This window comes from Lagopus leucura, unplaced genomic scaffold, assembly GCF_019238085.1.
Source record: "Lagopus leucura isolate 7727_CA_CO unplaced genomic scaffold, USGS_WTPT01 Super-Scaffold_739, whole genome shotgun sequence".
NCBI classification, from domain to species: Eukaryota; Metazoa; Chordata; class Aves; order Galliformes; family Phasianidae; genus Lagopus; species Lagopus leucura.
The window spans coordinates 14,793,526-14,814,628 of NW_024962255.1; the positions used below are offsets into that span (position 1 = coordinate 14,793,526).

The window sequence follows — 21,103 nt, forward strand, 5'->3', positions numbered from 1 at the left end:
CCTACTCACAGTAGCATGAGAAGCAGCAAAACAAGAACTTTGGGATGTTTTACAATAAGCTTTCAGTGCCATCATTCCTGAATGATAATTATCAGCTTGCTGATAGCGACCTAGGATTCTCAGATCACTTTTCTCATTAAGCAGCATTCTCCTCAGATAATCCAGAAACCATACAATTAGTAGCATTTTCAGATCAGGACTGTGAAGGATTTGATTACTTATCTATATTTGAATGACATTAAGAGCAAAGAGCAGCCAAAAGTCTGTCTGTTCTGTAATACGCATTCCCCCATCTTTATCAAATTCACTTCCAAAAAGAAAATTACCAGCCAGCTTGATAGTTCTACAGTAAAAACTTGGCTACAAACCACCAGCCATGAACTACGCTATCAATGAAGAGATTCTACTCACCCTCTCCATCTCAGAAGCACTAGTTTTTTTTCTCTTTTCTTAAAAATTAAGTTACACCAGAAAATTGTGATAGAGGAGAAGAGCATGCTGAAAAACTTACCTACTCCTCGATCGTCAACTGTAGGATTATCTATCCACCTTTGAGCCTGCTCAATCTTGCCCTCCAAATGGACAGCTGCTTTAACTGGCCTAGTATTTGCTACAGCTCTGTTCGTTTTGGATTGTAAATTCTGAAGTGATGTAGCTATTTGCTTGGCCAATGCACGGGCCTCGGGAGAGTCGCCTTTCCCACTGAGGATTTAAAGAAAAAAGTCACTTAAAGGTCATTCACAACTAATCCCAAATTAAATTTGGCAGGAAAAAGATGACAAAGAATGGTACTTTATCTTTTCAATAAGGTCAAACTTGAGACTTGAATCTCAGAAGAAATAATGCCTGCCATCCATAAATCCCCATTCCGTTCTGCTGCTGTAGCACCTGGACATTACTTTTGTTCAATGCAGCACTGAAGCAGAGGAAGGTATGATATCATTCATGACTTTGATTTCCCATAACCATGATCACCTGCAATAATGCTATGCAGATTGCAAGTACAAAATTAAGCAGCAACAGACATGAGGCTATTCATAAACTAGAAAAGGGATAATGCATTAGGACACCTACAGCAGCAAACGTCAAGAAAAATCTGAAGAGTAACTTCTGAAAAAAAAGTATCATCTCCCTACTGCTACTGGCCATAACTTAAAGATCACAGTTTTTACTGCGATCATCTCTCACTTCAATTCTCAAGCAAACCCTGTGCAAAACTGATATTGAAATACTAGGTGCAGCTGAGCCCTGAATACTACGTAGCACAGTTTTCTCACATTTATACAGTTACAGCTTCCACAACACTTGCTTCAAGATCGAAATATGTGATAATCCACCCTACCAGACAGTAATGTGCTGAGCAAAAAACAGTGATAATTGTCTGCATAAACAAGCTGAAATTTCACATTATCTCATTCTTCTCAAGTGCTTTGATATTGCCAAGGCATTGCCTGCAAAATATTTCATATGCAGTAAAAAAAATATCTTTTATAGATATACAACTCCAGTTAATCTCATTTGGAGGAAGATCTTGCAAATCAGGCTTTAGGATAGAAATTAAACCAAAGCATTAAAAATGATAATATATTTTGCAGAAGAAATTTTTAAAGGCATGTTAAAAAACTTCCCCCCCCAAGAATTGAACAGTTATTTGCATTCCATTTTTACCAAATAAACTGAGAAGCATAACATGTCTGTTCACAGTTCTTGGAGGAAAATACATTCCAAAATTAATCATTAATATTCTGATTAATTATTTTACAACTTTGAACTGCAAATTAAAGTAATTTAAATAAAATATATGGTGAGACAATAAATACATACTGCCGTCGCAGATCTGACAGCTTAGCTGTCAGAGCAGATATTTCCCCCAAGGAGCGAAGGATATCATCTCTTTCTTTAGGCTCCTCACACAGCTCTGCAACTTTCCTTGCTTCAGACATAATTCCTCGAATGTGTTCTTCTCCTTCACTTCCGCCATTGGGATCTGCAAGCCAGTTCTTAATAGAAAGAAGTTGTAGATGAGTGAAGACAAACTATCTTTTTTTAAAATATGTTTTAATAAACAAAAAGAAAAACCGGTACAGCTGGCAGAGCTTGATTTAACAGACAGTTTTTCCTAAAAGCAATTGCTAGAGATTACATACCTTGATGTGCTATTGACAGGTAAACGTTCTGTTTTGAACACCATGACAAATTAAGTGAAACCTACCTAAAAACTGTCCATTCCTCGTCCCCTCAACATTTGCCAACAATATTTCCAGAAGGGAAGCTTAACTAGCTGTTTTAATGACTCATGATCTCAGAGGGTTCCGATGAAAAATAACAGATGCTGTTTGCACACAATGTAACACGTTCCTTGCAGAGCCCTTACTAAAAAGTTACATTATCAGGCTTTTCATCTGATAAGACATATACACACACACTAACATATGTGGGCTAACTACATACACATATTTATACGGTTTTTGAAGATTTGTTATTTTATAAGCATCATCACCACACAGTGACCACACTGAAGATTAAGCATTACAGAAATGAAATAGCAATGGAAACAATAGTTTCATCGGCTTCTGTTTGTAGGTTCTATGCCCTGAATTCCACTCCCAAAACTCCCACTTACCTGTGCAGTCTGAAACTATTCTTTCCTTTTATAAGATGACTTTCTGTCCTAAGTTAAGACATTTCCTCACTGTAAATTCCTAACACTCAAGGTTTTAGCAATGCTAAACAGTCCATGAAAAAAAAAAAAAAAAAAAAAAAAACAAAGCTCTAACCAAACTCATGGCATCCTCTACATTCATGAATTTAACATTTTCCTGACTGAAGACAAGTATTCTCTATATATTGTTCCTGAGGAGGAACTGTGTCATATTTGGATACATCTACTAAGCTCAAAAGCTTGGTGTGACATGTAACAATTTTCTGAAGCATTTACTTAATCGTTAGCAGTACCTGAGCAGCATCAATCTTCTTTGCAATAGCCTGCTTAGAGTTTGTCATGGCCTCCAACTTCCGGGCTGCATTCTCCACTTTTGCAGTGAGCAAATCCAGGCCTTGTGACACCTGCTGTGCCTTCTGCATCGCCATTGGTGTAGCACCTTGTCCTCTGCCAAAGAGCATCACAAATTCAACTCAGAATTGAGCAAAGCCTTTCTCTAATGAAGAAGCATCAAAAAGTAGTTAAAAGCATTCCCAGCAACTACTGCAAGAGTTACAGTATTTAATCAGGTTATTTGTAGCTTTAAAAAGTAATTCAGGAGTAAATATTGCACCATGAAACCATTATCTGTCTCCCTAGTGGATCATAATTAATAGCTTTCTAGGTTTCCTGCACAGGCTCTTTTTTACTTTTTTCTTTCTTTCTATGGGCAGGGGACAGTGAGTACCACAACAAAAAATGAACTGATACAACAACAATCCAATTTGGAGCATTTACTACACTCAAGAGCAGATTAAAAAAATGTTTAACACAAAGAGCCTCCCTTTTCTACACGTTAAGAAATGATACAAGTAAAACCATGCATTTGTGAGTTCAGAATAGCTGTTTTAACAGCAGTGGAATACTGTCCATTAGAAGTAATAGATTCACCTAGCTCGGAGATCAGCAAGTTGATCAGTCATTTGGCCCAAAGTTTTGCACGTTCCCAGGATCTCCCTGCGTTCTTTGCCTGCACACAATTCTCCTGCTTTTCCAGCTTCATCAAGGATCTGTCTTATTGCTTGCTCACCAGCATCCCCTAAAAGGTACAGTCAGGTAGTAAAATATCAAATCATACACGCTTTGATATATTTTAATGAACTGCTGGTTTAATAAAATGCTGAATGTCCCACCACACTAGTTTCATCAGGCTCAGTCATCAGAATGTATTTATTAAAATCTACAATATACACCAAATGTGATTGTTATGAGATCATATTTCTGAAACAGTACAGCATAGTAATAATAGAAGGTAAATGGTGCACTTTATTTCAAGTAATTTAAAAATTCTGTGCTCATAGCTTAATTTCTGTAAGTAGAAATTCCCAAAACTTGTGATGTATTCAGGCTGAGAACAGAAAGAGCAATAAGGAAAGATTTATCCCTTTCCTCAATCCACCTCCAACTCCACCCTCTTGTGTTATGAGTATTGGCACCTCCATTTCCTCAATTAAGTTACTGTAGTGGAACTGGCTCAGAAGTCCTGCCATAAGAACACTCAGGTGACAAAAATATTATGCAGTTAGTTTGGAGTAACATATTGAGTAAAAAGTGACTTGAAGTTTTAGAATTATTTTTGCATTTGTCTCTACCAACTGAATACTTAATGTTTTACTCCTTTAATTGTCACCATAAACAACAGAAGGCTCTGAAACTAGTCATGTTGCCAGCACCGGGTATGGCAAGGGAATGAGATCAGAAGTGTAAGCAGCAGCTCCACTGGTAACAATAATTCACGTTCAACTCTGTATTATTTTGGCTTCAGTTTCAGAGGAAGTTTTTCAGATATGATCTTTAAAGTCCAAATGGAACAGGCCTCCACCTGCTTTTACTCACTTTAAAGATGCACACTAACACAAAGCATTTCATATAAACCAAGGTAACTGTTTTTACAGTACTTATTTTGCACTTTTTCTGCTAAGCATTTTCTGTCAGGACTGAAAGAATAATACCTAAATTATTATTAGAAAAACCTAAAGTTATACAAACATGAAAATACAGAAGGAGGAGTTCTAAAGATTAGCAACAGTTCAGTACTGTTCAATGCAATTTATTTGGTTTCTATTTCATGAGTGGAACGCAAAGAAAAATACATACATTATACAGAGCATATGTAGACAATTTAAAACAGGAGAAAGATTGCCAGATCATTAAACACAATTTGTTTGCTTTCCAGGGTATAATGAAAAGACTACCTATGGGCTGCTTCAAAATGATTCACTACCTGTAAGTTATTGATATCCAAAGGAAATTTTGCCTCACACAAGTGAATTACTCGCAGCTTATAAAAAAAGAAGAGGAATCAAAACACTGTGGGGTTTTTTTGTTTGTTATCTTTATTATTACCTGGAGGTGCGTTTGGATCTCTCAGCCAACCTTTTGCCTGGTTCATCTTTGAATCTATTAGGGCTAAAGCTCTTTTCATGGCTTCAGTGTCCTTTGCAAAAGAGAAACCACCATAATGATTTTCAAAAGCTCGAAGCACAAATAGCCAACTTAACAAAAGCAGACAGAAGTTGTATAAAGCACAGCCTACTTACAGAAACACATCCATGTAAGCAGCTCAAAACCCATTTCCAAACTAGCAGATCGTAGTCACTTCTTTCCAAGTCAGACAGACATTTTCATTTCACTCAAAATGCAGGAAATACGCATGCAGATTCAGTGATGTTTCTGTCTCTTTATTTACTAGTGTTTTACTTTCTCAAGTCAGAGCTCTAACAAGCACAGTATCTCAGAGTTAGTACCATTTTTCTCCTTAGTGTATATCACAGCATGAAGATTAGAGTCAACATTTTAAAAATGGAAATCAGCCAGTGAGTTTTGCAACTTCTGGGCACGAGACTGCACATCTGCATTTTTCACCTGCTCTGTTGTTTTCAGTCAAATAACTGCTGCCCACATGAAGTTCAACCATTAGTTAATTCCTACAATTCTCAAATAGGGAGTTTACTCTCTACAGAGACTTAAAACACACTTATTTACCCATGGCTGTTTTAAACTCAGAACTCTCCCAGGAGCATTACAGAAGCCGTTCCTTTGACTGCTATGCTGCATTCAGCACGTCTTCAGCTCGAAAAGGTAAAACTACCTGCTCCTCCTCTCTCTGCATGCTCTATTAATTGTTCATGTCTCCTTCCTCCCTAGAGACTACAAGTTTTCTGCCCTATACAAATGGAAAGACAATCAACAGAGCAGGTCCCTTCATAAGGAACTATTCTGTTCTATTCAACACTACATATATATTACCAGAGTAACAAGTACCTTAAGTAACAAGCTGGGAGAAAGCCAAAACAGCTTTTTACCACACATGTAATGGAAAAAATTTCCAACGAATATAACATCCCATGACTAGTATACAGATGATGAAAAGAAGCCTGTCCCTGTGCTGCTACCCATGTCCAGCTCTACAGAGAGCAGCCAGCTCCCACAGTCAAGGAGCAGTCATCTGGTATAACATGCGATACCCTGACAATGCTAAAAAAACACCATAGTTTGGTGGAGCAGCTCATTCTGCATTCTTAGTCCTACTTTGCTCTAAGTGTTCTGGCCTTAAAGCCTGTTTTATTCAGATATGTCAATCTTTCAGCAATTCACGTAATGCAACTCAGCAAGCAACTTTCTAACAGCTCACATGATACTGCTGGATGATTTTAAAGGCTCTTGAATCACTGCCCAAAAGAGCCCAACAAAAGCAGAATTTTTTGTACCTGGAAGGTACAAGGCTTCAGGGCTTAGGCCAAAACCTAAAGGATAAGACATTCAGCTAGGGTTGGGAGGGGGCACAATAATCTCCAAGTCATCTTCTCTACAGCGTGAGAATTGTGCATTTAATATATGACAAGAGTTAAGCAAATAAGTATATAATAAATTAAACACTGAAATGTATGTGGAAAAAACCTCACCAGCTGTGATGGGAGGTATTAGAGTTTTCTCTTGCTTTATGTATGGGCTGGAGTAACTTCAGCTTGGAATGAATAGCCTACTGGAGGCCTGTCCACCCATAAATAATTTGAAACAAAAGGATTAACTGAATTTTTAATAAGGTGACAGATGTTGCTTAGTGTGCTCATGAGATGATAGGTGTGGGATGGCTGAGAAAAGCGTTGGATGGATGAGAGGGGGCAAAGATCCATTCTCCTCTTTTTACTGAAGCAGGCTTTTATGTCATCTCAGCTGCCTGCAGAAGTGCAGCTACAGCAAAATGATAAAGAAGGCTCTGAATCTGAATTTCTTATCAAGTGATTAAATTAAGGGCATTTCAGCTTCTGCGTTCACCATTACCCAAGCAATACCAGCATTCATCATACAAAGGCCACAGAGTTTAATTGTTCTGCAATACAAATATTGCTATCCTGTGCAAATCTTTGCTGAAGTCTGCATGTGCAACAATATCGTGTCGCTTTCCTATTTGAAACAAAGACCTGGTTAAGTCTCAGTGCAACAGTTGCAAAGTGTTCCAGGCAGGCTGCTTGTAAAGCACAGATTTTCCATCTTTGCAGCTAAAGCTGCCAAGGAAGGGAAGCCCTCTCAGCTTTAGCCTGACAAGGAGTTTCCATTGCAAGGAGATGAGTAATTTTTAAATAAGAAATTAGAACCTATTCTTAACCAGGCTTATTAGTACTGCACACGTAATAATTTCACTTTTGTTTCTGCCACAGTTGTGTATGGTATGGCAAAAAAGGTGTAGCAATCCTGGGATGTCTGGCCTTATCCCCTGACCCAGGTTAACGAGCAAGAAAATGAAAAAACAGCACAAAGGAGACGTGCTTACTCCAGGCCTTACTGCCTGAAAGTGAGTAAAATTCCTGACTCTTTGAACTGTTAGAATGCCCAAACAGTTCAATACATTGGAAATTCTACTGTTTTGGGATTTGCCAGCAGAACATCTGTACAAATAAGGAAAGAAAAATTCCTCCAGATAGCCTGCAAAACATTTCATGACAATTATTTGTCACAAAAAAAAAAAAAAGAAAAAAAATTTTTTTCTTCCCTTCCCTTCGGGCCCCCCCCCCCCACCTGTTGGGGAAAGGAGTTCCCCAACAGCATTATTATCTATTCAAAAGAGCTAAACAACTTAAGTCAGTGAAGTCAAACAACTAGGGTAACACTGTCTGAAGAGGAAAGAACAAGCTGGCATTTTAAAATTCCACTCCCAAAAGAGCACTTATTCACAATATGTTTGTACAAGACTTCTGCTACTATCAAGAATTTGGAGATTATTCATGGAGCAGGTGGTATTGACACTGCCTTTTAAAATGAGCATAATAAATCCTACACTCCCCTTGCTGAATATAAAATACAACCTCTGACACAATTAAGTGGTCTAGCCTAGTGATAACTGCATTTCATTACCAAAGAAGGGAATGTTGAAGAAAAAAGGCAAAGGCGGCCTTCTGGCAGAATAGATAGCTTAGTCACCATCCAGGGTTCGACCCTATACAATATGAGATTTCTCAGCTTCCAAACTTTTAACTCCTTATGGAAATAGAAGGCATATAAACTGTATATTACTTCATGATTCTTTAAAAAATGAGAAGTGTAAAAGAACTGAACCACTGTAGAACAATGAGAAAAAACTGAACAGAACTGCGAATGGAACACATCAATGCACTTGGTTTTTTGTTTTAAGATTTTTGTCAGAGATCCTCATTTGCTCAGTATTTAACTTCTGAATCAGCATGTTATTTAAAGAATATGCATTTTTTTGTGTGAGACTGTTGCAGTGAAGTAACAGCACTATGCTCTTCAGAGTCTGTAGCAAAACCACAGTAGATTATGGTAAAGCCTCAGTTCTAGCTCTATACATTTGTCCCTTCCGTATCTATGATGACTTTGTGATACACTTGCATATAAACAATTCAAGACAGAATAACAAACAAAATGAACTAACATCAACATTAGGATGTAGTACACAGAAAATTGTCAAGGCTGTGTCTTGAATTTTGCCTCAGAAGTGGATGGGAAGAAGATCTTTCCCTTAATCATCAGGCATGAAACGCATGCAACAGTCATCTTGAGTAGAAATTAAGAGATTTCATTCTCCCTCTCAACAAATAAACACATATATACATTCACACACAAATACAAGGAAAAGGCCAATAACATGGGGCCAGCAGAGAACTAGTTCTCCATCTCACTGCTTTTCAGTCAAAACTGTTTGGTTAATGCCCAGTGATAGAGCTCCAAATTGTGAACGTCTTCATTCAAAAGCAGAAACAAAGTTTTAAAATTCTCTGCTCAGAGCATGAAATGGAACTTCAATTACACTTCACTGCACTACATTCACATACATAACAAATACTGATCAATATTTTCCATGTGGAGATACTGCCAGAACACCAACCTTTCTCTTAATGAAATCCTTTATTTAACGTACCTTGCAATAACGTAAGTAAGAATAAGACTGGCTTGCCAACTTTCTGCAAGTCATTTTTCTGTTTTTCAAAACCAGGAAAGCTTCCAAATTTAACTAAAATAGAACTGCATTTGCACTTCCTAAAATACAAGAGCACTTAAATTTAAAAATAAACCTGAATTTAAATATGTACATTAAAAAAATCTGAAGTTTAAAGCCTGGACCTGAAGAATGTGAACCATCAGAACTGTAGGAAGGCTACTGCCAAAACACTAAGGAATGGACAATCCCCAGTTTAATAAAGCTTTCTGGGCATGCAGTAAGCTTTTTCCTGCATGACTGGACCCTTTATTTGCAACAACACTAGTAACATAAACTAACACAAAAGCATTCAACAACAATGTGCTCTAGAATCTTGGGGCAGCTCTGATCAGATTCAGAAAGATAGTTTCAGTGCAGTTCAGCTTGCCATTGCCATTTTCTTAGTGACAGCCAATTCTACACATTTGCCTATTAAAAGTCATTTAAAACCTCAACGTGTAAACATGTAAGTATGGTGTTACAGCTGGCACACAAATAAGAAGTTGCACAGCACACAGTCTGCACACAGCACAAAATCCCACATACATGCTTGTTTTGTTTTAGTAAAAGGTAGAGGTGTAGGGTGTGTAAGAAAGCTTACCTTCTAAAGGTGAGAAAAGGGTAAGAAACAGAAGAACAAAAACAAAGATGCATAAAGTAGTCATAATAAAGAAGTGATAGTGACAAAATAACTCAAAAGGTAAACTGAGGGTCAAGTGCCAAACAATATAGCCCTAAGTGATTTTAATGCCTAGATTACACTGGTTAGATTTTCCTGCATGAGATTTTATTTGTTAATAAGCCTGGTTTCAGATTCCAATACCTTCTTCAAATTTAACCATTACTTGTTGCTTATATTATAAGCTCTTAAAAAAAAAAAAAAAAATCACTTTGGCCATTTATTTCAAGTTACTTTAAAAAAAAAAAAAAAGAGTATCTGAATTGCGCAGTTGCATTCTTCAGTAAGCCCACAGTAACACTTTATATGATTCTGCCCATCAAACAGCTTTAGGATTGTACATTTGTTGTACATTGCAGTATCTTCAGTATCTGCCTGAGAACTCCAGGCTAAGCAGTTGCAGTTAATTACACAGCTTAATGCTGAGTAAAAAGGACCCGATACTGCCCACTTGCCTGCTTCACATATAGGCTCTTTGGATTAGTCCATTTTTTTGTGCTAAGCAAGCACTTAAATTTTAATTCCATATCCAGGCTAAAAATAAACAGCAGCTGGAGGGTGTTGGTGTTCAAGAAAGCACCCCGAAAATTAACTGAAGCCCCTTAACTCCAGGCCCTCTTCACAAGGAATACAACAGTAGTCTATTTTTTGAGTAGGAAGTAGAAGGAAAAAAAAAAAAAATCACAGGTAATCCTACTTGCGGATGCCAAGCAACAGGACCATCTTAAGGCACAGAACAGTTTCTTTTATACCTAATTTATACCTGTGAAATATGACAACTTACATTTGCTCTACATAGCAAAAAAAAAAAAAAAAAAAAAAAAAAAAAACTTTTAAGAGAAATGCACTATATTCCACGGTTACTTAACCACACCAGGACTCAAATGTGAATAAAACTAAGACTTCTGTGACCGTTCAGCTCCAGTAACCATTGGGCCACCTTCAAGTTTCACACTTCTTTAACCCAGCTTGTAAAGAAAAAAAGCTAGTTTTGAAATCAAGACAACCATCTCCAAAGACATTGTTCATCACTGACAAAATTATATAACGTGATAACAGTGCTGCAAAACTGATGGACAAATACATATTTTAACAGTCTGAGATCACAAGTGTTTAAGTCTACAACACAAGAGTTGCCCTTCCATATCCAAATGTAGACGTGAAACATACCTTGCTGGCCCAGGCATCTTCATCCCAGGAAGTGAGTTGTAACACACGAATTATTTCATTTATCTCAGCACTCATTTTCTCTACTGTGAAATTGCGGTTTTTCAAGGCCTCTTCTATTCCCTGGCTTTTAGTGTTTTTTGTGGTTACAAAGATCTTCATAGCTGTAAAAATACCATAAATCAGGAAAAGCTATACATAGAATAAAATTAATATTGAAGATATTGAGAATATTCACTGCAAAAATACAATATACAATCTCTGTTTCAATGCAAGATTATCTGAAAGGAGATCGTAGTTATAGTCAGCTGCATTGTCTACATCTATAAAAATATTTTTAACATTACCATATGGATTTCAGAACTGAAACCAGTTAATTAGACTGGCATGGCAGTACTTCTGTTGCACAAACTATATTCATTATCTGCAATTAACAACATTGTCAGACATAAAAATACAGGCTGTGGTATGTGTTATTTCATGCCAGGTTACAGCACATCCTGCACACAATGTCATTATCTCCTTGTTGCTGCAGCTGCTGGTGTTTGTTCAGTGCAGTAAGATCCACAAGCTACTACCAGAATTTCATTTCATTAATTTGCCATCAGTCTGTTAACATACCACAACTCTTTCTCTGTATTTACCTACAGCTCCATACGCAGGTAAGTATCAAATGTACTCCATTCATACCACTAATCATCACCTTTATGATAGCAAACATACAGCATCTGAAGCATTAATTTAACAGTACTTCCGAATGGAGACAAATCAAGCTTATCCATACTCACAATACAACCATTACACTGAATAACTCTGCAGAAGAGGTGAAGGGGAAGCAACGCAATACACCTGTGTTAACTGGTTTATGATGCATTTCTGCTCTGTAATACAGTCAGGAAAATGAAGCCAAGTTCACATCCTTTGATATCCTGGCAACAGCCTGCACAGGTGTCCTCATCCAGAGGAAACTGTGTTCACCCAATTTTTATGGTTAGAGTTATAAATCAAAGAAAAAAAAAAGTCATAGCAGGAAGGGATGATTATCTCCATACATTTCACTACTCTCTCACAGTCTGCCCTAACAAGCAAACATCTCTTCTGCCTGCCTATACATGGGTCAGCACAGTGAGATACTGCCAGTGCCTTCACATAAAAGGAAACGGTGATGCCAGCAGGATGTTATGTCCTTGTAAAAGAACATGGCACACCGGAACCAGGAATGCTACAACAGTCCACAGGGAAGGCTCCAAAACATTACATCTGTCCCCTGTTACAACTCAGCTTCTCCGTTAGACCATGCCTCTTATCATCTTGTAAGAGCAGTTAGGGATATTTACACAGAGCCAGTTAGGCATACATACTAAATAACAGTTGCTTAAGTGCTTTATCAAGCAAGCAAGCTGAGATCCAAATTAAAAAAAAAAAAAAATCAAATATATTGTAAGGTTATTTGCCACCAGTACAAAAGCAGTGTCAAGGCTGGTATTTTTCCATGCACACAAGACAACTGAATTCCAGTTCAGAATAGACACCAACTCAGAGTTACGTTATTTAAGTAAAAGAATACCTGAAATAAGAACAGGCAATAGCTCCTTCACAGTATTCATGGAGTTCACCAGCATAACCCTATGTTCCTGATGAGTTAATTCCTGTTGTCTCTCATCGATCATTTTTGCCATCTTTGTCATTCCTTAAGATTAAAGAAATTAAACATTATCAGAAGTGCAGAAATGCAATATTAGGTTTAATTTGCAACAACTGAGCTTTCTAAGCTTGAACAAAGTATAACGAGTATTGGCAATTTCATTTCAAGCATATTTTAATATTAGGATCTATTATTTGAATTGTATTCCAGATGTTTCAGTGAAGTCTATGATTCAAAATCTAGCCACTATGCAATGAAAAATGGAAGACTCAAAACTCTTGATTTAGAATACCAGCAAGAAAATAGGAAAATAACTAATTTAAGACATTAAGTCATCTCATGGCCCCTGGAACCAAATTTGCAGGGTTTTTTTCTCTTTGCTGGAACTCAATCAAAGTATTAAGAGTTAATGACAGAAAAAGCAAACAGTTTTTTACTTGTTTGTTTGCTTGTTTTATCTTCAAAGACTTGGTCCTGGGTTCTACCTAAGCTCAAGAATTATATCTATTTGTACTTCAGCTCTGCTGGAAATATTTCTGTGTTCTCCAAGTTTGGAAGGAATTAAATTTATTCTAGAGCAAATCTACTTTCAAGAGCTAAAATTGGCGAAATTTACCGCATGGCATAAGTGGAAATTTCAGGCAGAGTTCCACAAAAATGAAAGCTGATTTAAATTGGTGCTGTTACACTCCCACCTTTTACTCATCAAAAGACACAAAATCAGCAGCACCTAAATAATTTTCTGCTTATTGGGATTAAAAACATCCTCATTTAACAAAAGTTTAAAAGAGTCTTAATGCCAGTCTAAAAAGTAATCGAGCCTCCACACTGACAGCAGAGCAGATAAGCTGCATGGAACCACCTTTGTGTACAAAGGATATAAGACATCTCAAAGTTGTCATATCCTCCACTCTTCTTCCAGTCTAAAACCTCTGAGCACTTTTTTGATCGGGTCCCTGGCTGAGGTGGGAGAGGCTGTACTCGTCCCTTCCAATCCGTATCATTCTATGATTCTATAATCTTGTTATTTATACAGTTCTCACATTGACCGTAAGATCAGATGTGATAACTGAAAGGAACAAGGACTACTAGCAAAAAAAAGTTTTGTGGGCATGGACTGTGTTAAGTAACAAGTAGTTCAGGGTCTTTTCCTGAACTGTTTGTAGAGCGTGCCAGAAAGAAGAGATGAACTGTTTATCCAAAGCAGGGATAGAGAAGATCACTTCTAAGAAATCACACTGTTGTCTAAGTCCTAATATCTCCATCATACACCCAAAACAGGAAGTTATGTCAAAAAAGTTCAGTGAGAAGTCCTAAGTGACTGAGCCAAGTAGAGAAAAATAAAAAGCTTAAGGAACATTTTAAAGACATGGAACATAATGACCACAGAGAAACCAAAATTGAACAGTAAAAACAGAGAGTAAAAACAGAAGACTGTTCTTTCTGTTTGATCCTTTACTATTCAAAATGAGGCAAAAGTCAGTTTAGCTAAAGGTAATGTCTCATGGAACATAAAAGAAATTTCATGAGTGCTATATCTTCATATGCAACCTAAAAATGGCGTAGAGTACACATGTTAAATAAAAATAGTGCAATCTTTAAGCACATCATGGACAACAAACACACTCTGTGATGTGAGAGTTGCTAGTCTGTTACTATCCCATTTCATTTATGAGCTAGGTTTCCTTACATTACATATGGATTCTCATATATATCTACAAATAAAGTCTTGACAAGCATTCTTTAGCTCAGTGTAACTTCACTGCAACACATTCCTACCTTTCCAACACAGTACCTACTTTATGCAGAATGTTTTTGTTAAACAACCTTATGCTAGCTGAAACCAAAGCATTTGAAACACTGGATGACAGAGATTGATGGTAGGTTTCCTCTATAACAACTCAGTGCCTCAATTCCTCATCGTTTATTTTCACCACTGAAAGAATGCAAGCTAGCACAGTGAAGTAACAAGCAGCCAAGTTTCATTATTTCATTCAAATAATGAAAGAGAAGAGTTTGGATAACAGCTGGGCTTTTGCATAAAGCAGTAAGACAGCTGTATCAGCAACCTCACGAAGATTTTTTTTTTTATATATAACATGCAGATTCTACTACTCTAGAAATTCCTACTAGACCTAACCAACTCAGGCAGTACACACATATTGGCATCTTAACCTTGGCAGCTGTAGCCTTCTCAATTTTTTGTTTTATTCCTACTAATGCATATATAATCAATTCACCTAGCAGTGTACAAAAAATACAAAAAAAATACACATTACCTGTACATGTCATTTACCAGCATCTTGATTATCCTGTACTCATTAGGAATGTCAGTGACAAAATAGTAGTCAGTCATGCTGTAGTACAAAACTCTTTCCAACAGACACTTTCAAACCAACTGCTTTATCATATTCTGAACACTCAGAACTTGGTTAGGTGAGTAAGGTGTGGAGCAGGGAAAAAAAAAAAAAAAGGAAGTAGAAGAAAAGACTGCACTTAGAATGTTTATAATAGAATGCAGCATATCAAACCTGGCCCTAGATTCTTTGTGTATGTCACCAAATCCTCCATAGTCTCTACTACTTCTGCCACAGTCAGATATTCCAATATTCCTTTGCAGACACGGATGATTTTACGGACCTAGAAAAGAAACATTCCACCATTTATTTGACGAAGCAATGTTACACTTGAATTAGAAATACAAGCTTATAATTAGAACAGAATATACTAATGCTAATATAATCTACAGGCAATCAGAAGTGTCTGAAATACTGCTGAAGTTACAATTTTCTATCTGTAGAGTGTTTTATTTACAAAAAAACGTATTTAATCAGCACTGCTTCAATCAGAAATGGAAAAGCCTCCTTTTAATATTCTCACTTTACATAAGAACTAAAGGATAGCATTGAGAAACTATAAGGAAGTGCACGTACATATGCTGGCATGCTCTATATTTTCTTTTGTCATTTCATCTATTAAAAATTTAAAAATCATTTAAAAGAGAAAGCAAAACTACAAAGAAAGCACACTCTACATGTTCACAGAAGCTGTTATTCACTACGCAGCTTCACATACGTATAAGGCACTATTCAGCACCCTGGTAGGAAAGACAGATCCAACATCTTAATCCTATCAGAAAAATCTGTCTATGAAGACTGTACCAGTTACCTCTGGATTTCTGCCTCAGTAACTTAAAAAAAAAAAAGAAAAAAAAAAATTAAGTTCACACTTCATTACACAGAGCTCTCCTAAGTCAGTTAACGTTATCATCTTACTTCGAGCTACAGAATTTCTGACATCACATAGAATTCACATTGATAAATGACTTAACATTTAATTTGGAATTACCTCATGAAGCGTTCAACCCTTAGAATAGATCATCAATTAATTTAAAATTCACTTCGGTTCTGTACCAGTGTTAGTGTATCTTGAAGCATAGCAGGATACAAACATGCTGAGTTCCCTACTAGCCAAAAGTTGATCATTTTAGGCTATTACTTTTTTTTTTTTTTTAAATACACAGTTGTTAAAAAAGACAGGAGTTCAGTGAAGTCGTAACTGCACAGAACTCAACCTCTTTCCTAAACACTGGAAAAAGGGAGATTAAAAGATGTTACCTTCCTTGCAAATATGACCTGTAGCACTTTGTAGCATCTGTTAAAAAGGACTGAAATATGAAATCTGAGACATTTCAAAGCATTCTCTCTGTTTCAGAGAAACATGCTGACAGTACCATGGGTTGACTGAGACGATGTCATGGTAGATCACTAAGAATAGCAGCACGCATAACAGTTTCTCAGATTAAGGGATTGCTGCAAAGCTAAACTTTAGAATTAATATGAGCATTTCTAAGCATTAGCTTTAATTCCCCATAATAGCATGATATTTGCTACTTAGGTAAGTGTAAAATTCCATATTCCGAGTGAAAGTGTTACGAGAGTAAAGAAAGACTCATAACCCTTAGCTAACAAGAATCAATAGCAACACATGCCTACCTTTTTAAAGAACAACAAGTTTTCTTGTGTTTCTGGCTTTTTTCCATTAAGGCACTGTGAACAGCACCTTAGAGCCAATTTTTGGCTTGCACAGTAGCCAAGTGAAATAACTTTTAGAATGATCAGAACACATCCTCGGGCTGACCATCAGACATCCACACTTGTTGTGACCTGGGCCCCCTCCCCCCAAAATCCATTAAAGTGCCACAGCTAATGGGTCAAACAAAGAAATGTTAATGAACAATGCTGGGCTTTTCAGTGAGATATAGAATTAAAATATGGGTACAGTGAATGAAATATAGAAAAATGCCAGCAGGATATAAGACAGTTGACAGAATCTGGCCTTTTTGAGGAACAACCCCAAGCAACACAAACATCGTATCATTCAAAGATGACATTAACAATGAAGTCCACCAAGACTAAGCTCCTTCGGACAGAAAGTCCATCTAAGGCAATCAGGGCAAGGCAACAAACACATTCAGCTGTTCAACAGTTTACACTAGCTCATTTGGTTAGGTAGCTATTCAAATTCAAAATACTATTGTGCAGATACTTAAGTCACTCATGTTAGGATTCCTACCTCTGCTTCATCAAATGTCAGAAGCAAGTCTGATGTTCCAGAAAGGATGCCTCTTGATCCATCAATTAGGTAGTCACGAGCTGGTACAGAATAAGGATCTGCCTGCAGCATCTGGGCTGCTCGAACGAGCTTGGTGCAGGCATTCTCTACTCTGCAGAAAGTCAGACAAAACTCGCTGAACACTTTGTAAAGCAACAGACTTCAAAATGCTGAAGGATTTGTTTTTAACTTTACTACTGTTATTTCTGTCAAGCCATTAACATAACAATTCAAAAGATATCAAGAGCTGGAAAAACAAAAATTTGGGGTTTTGCTTGCTTTTCATTTCTTCATGACAGCTCAGAGGAACACAAAATTCAATTCCATGTTAGCTATGCTACTCATAGCTGTACTTACTGAAGACACTGACCATGACTTTCCCCTATTCTCTTTCATTTAAGAGCAGTGTAAATACATAGGCTCTATGCACGATTGCCGTGTGTTCATTCAAATTACATCAAGTTCCAAAAGCCAAATACTTTTAATACAGCAAAATTATCTTCCAGTTTTTTCCCCCATGCTTATCTGAGCCCTTTTTCCACTGACCACTTGGGCACACTCTTTTCTCATATTTTCAGTTAAATGCTATTGGAAAATCAGTTGTTCCATCCTCTTTCTCCCCGCCAAAAAACACTCCTTACTACACAAATGACACAACTTAATGGTTGCTTCCAATACTGGTTGCACTAGAAATAAAACTCGTTACAGGAAATCATGATTTTTTTTTTTCCAGAAAGTAATGTTTTTAGCTAATGGCTCCCTTAAGCAGATCAAATTGGGTCCGCTGACCTTTCCATAACCTGCTCTTTAGCAAGACATCTGCTCTGCACATCAGGTGGTGGGAGCTCATGACAGAGCAGGAATGCACAGGAGAACGCTAACACAGAAATTGGGAATGGTCTGCTCGTTATTATGCCATGCACTCATATAATCAAAGTCAATTGAGTGCACTAAATTACATTTCGCCACTTCTCAAATTTATTCTTCTCAAATCTGCCAAGAAAGGGATTGTACAAACAACATATTCAGCTCAGAAATACTTCATTTCCTACAGTTCAATTTCACGGTCATCTGTTTAATACTAATGATTATCTCAAAGCTGGCTTTTTCATTTGTGGAAAAAAAAAAAAAAGGAAGGTAAGCATGTATTATCCCCAAAAGTCACCATACTTCAGCACAAAAACCAAATTCCTAAAATTCAGAGATTTCTTTTACAGTTTCCAAGAGTGGCACCTTCACAAGGAAATCTTGCATATAACTTGTACAATGCCTATTCTGAATAAACTTCCCAATCAACGCATTTGGAAGATTTCAGGAGCATGCACCACGTACAAAAAAGCTGAGAGAATTTTCTACAATAGATGCCCCTGATACTTGCAAAGCATACATGGCAGGGAACAAGAGACAGGAAAAGAGGAGAAGAAGCAAAACATTTACTTAGAACTTTTTTTCCCCCATAAGCCTAAACATTCACTGCAATGAGTTCCTCATTCCTCACAAAAATCAACCACATTGCCAAGCTTTCAATAGAAGTTCATTTCTGTTTCAAACATTCAGCCAAAAACTTCTTTAAAGCACTGCTGAGACACAGAATCTTGGCTATTTTATTATTTTGTATTTTATGAGTAGAAACCACACCTCAAGTATTGCACAGCAAGAGAAAAGAAAACTTCAGTTGTATACGTGCTTAGATAGGAATTAAGACAATTTTTTTTTTTTTTTAATGCAGAGATGAATTAATTAATGTTAATGATTTCTGTGAGTTGCCACAACATCACCTATTATTTGTTACATTCAGAACCTCACAACAGAAATTATTTCTAGTTCGCAAAGGGAGACAGGAATGGTCAAAGAACATCAAAGCTGGAGATCTTCCAGTGCCAGAAGACATTAGAATACTAGATCATAAAGGAGCCCACATGTGCTTTAATACTAAATTAGACACTAGTACAGCAGAAATACTTTAATTCATTTTAATATTCAAGCAGTTGGCTTATAAATAAAAATTCTAAACGAAAGAAAAAAACAGCCAAATAACTGCCAGATATGTAAACAGAACTGTACTCATTACACAACAAAATTACACAACACCTCATTTAAAGGTTAAGTTCACTAAGCAAGGCATATTTTGATGCTTGGTTTCTTAGACTTACACATACAACAGCTGTAATGTAATTGTTTTTGCATAGGTCAGAATGCCAACATCCATTCAAAAGCCATTAAAACCCATTCTTAACATTTTGCACAAAAGCTCAGTTGCTAAAATACACTGTGAAAACATCTTGCATTTTACTTTTCACTCTGCTTCCTTTTGAGTAGTATTTTGCATTGATCTTGATCATATTGAGAACGCTTCTGGAACAGCTTTTCAGTAAATCAAAAAAAATGTTTGATTAAACAATTTCAGCATAACGTCTGTTTGTTTTTTTAAATGTTTAATGGGAGCCTGAAGTGCTGGGGGTGTGGTTAAAATTATATGACAGCTAAACGACTGACTGCCTTTTTTTGTAAGGACTTCTTGCAAGAAGCTTCAGCCGATCAATCAGTTCACATTAATTGCTCATGTGAACTACTGGCCACAGTAGGCAGGACATCTGTTCACTGGCAAATAAGTACCCATTTACCACACTGTATCAAAGAATAAGAGGACAGAGTCAGCTGAACAGCTGGAATAATGCAAGACCATGATACGATCTAGCTTACAGCAACTCACCTCTATCTTCCTATAAATCACCCCTATAATCCCACTGTGTTCACTTCACTCACCAAACACTGAAAGTTAGACTTTGGCACACATACACCCACAACATAACCTGCACTGAAGACTTAAACAGAAGTAAAGATGGAGAAATCGTGCCATTAGGTTTACATATAAATGCACTTATTTTTTAGTCAGCTGATACTCTTTAAATATTCAGTTCAAAGATGTGTGTGAAAGAACATTCAGTTTTTCCTAAAGCTGTTCCTCCATTAAGAACAGGAAAATGCACAGCTCATCTACTTTCTTTCAATTTATGCTCCCAATTACAGAAGATTAAGCATTTACAAATACGTCAAACAGAAAATGACACATGCATAGTCTCAGTTTTGCAGCCAATTCAATCTAATCCCTGTATATTATGATTTTTTTTTTTTTAAACAAAACTATTTTAAGTGTATCTATTTCAGAGGATTAACTACAATAGAACTATGTTAACACCAGCCAAGTTATGTACAGAGCTGACTAACACAGGTCATGCTACTTCCACCCACACTATTTTCAGTAGTCAATCAGTTTCATTCTTGATATCATCATCTTTGTAATACTGGAGTAAAAAAAAAAAAAAAAATTTAAATCAGCTTATGCTAAACTACCTTTGTGGTTTTCTCTTTTTTTTTTTTTGTTAAGGTTTTAGCTCTGAAATGAAGATGACTGCTCAAATGGCTAACAATGCCATTTATGTTTGAAAAAGGCTTGCTTCAATTTCTAATGAATCAATCGTAGTGAGTAAGCTCACTACAGTTCAGATTACTCACAGTTTAGAACTACTTCACATTTTATTTTTATGTAGATTAACATCAAATTCTTAATATAGTAGCCCAGCAACGCGACTCCAACTTGGACACAGAAATCCTGTTAGTATAGAACAGCATTACTGCTCAATTAATGTATTGAGTCCAAATATGCAAGTTAAATACAGACAAATTTCTATTATGACCAGTCAGGTGTTGCACTATTCTTCAACTTGTGACTGCAGCTTTTTCCTTCTTTACATTAAATTTTTCACAAGTAACACAAACACAGTGCAAAACATCTGATGAAAATTACAGGCATTACTCATACTCCCTCAGGACTATGAGAACTGAGATAAAGAATAG

The 21,103-nt window shown here is 36.7% G+C and overlaps 1 protein-coding gene across 5 annotated transcripts in view; it reads right to left on the reverse strand.

The window, feature by feature from the left end:
• Positions 1-21,103, reverse strand: part of VCL (vinculin) — a 57,913-nt gene that overhangs the window by 17,198 nt on the left and 19,612 nt on the right. For 3 of the 5 annotated variants that reach the window (XM_042862978.1, XM_042862980.1, XM_042862982.1), the window contains exons 3-11: positions 17,207-17,357; positions 15,163-15,271; positions 12,554-12,676; positions 10,990-11,150; positions 5,048-5,141; positions 3,593-3,740; positions 2,956-3,109; positions 1,825-2,000; positions 512-702 (exon numbers count right to left, since the gene is read on the reverse strand). In XM_042862978.1, the coding sequence (XP_042718912.1) occupies positions 512-702; positions 1,825-2,000; positions 2,956-3,109; positions 3,593-3,740; positions 5,048-5,141; positions 10,990-11,150; positions 12,554-12,676; positions 15,163-15,271; positions 17,207-17,357 (1,307 nt within the window). The remainder of the gene's footprint in view (positions 1-511; positions 703-1,824; positions 2,001-2,955; positions 3,110-3,592; positions 3,741-5,047; positions 5,142-10,989; positions 11,151-12,553; positions 12,677-15,162; positions 15,272-17,206; positions 17,358-21,103) is intronic. The other 2 variants (XM_042862979.1, XM_042862981.1) reach the window with 1 other exon arrangement.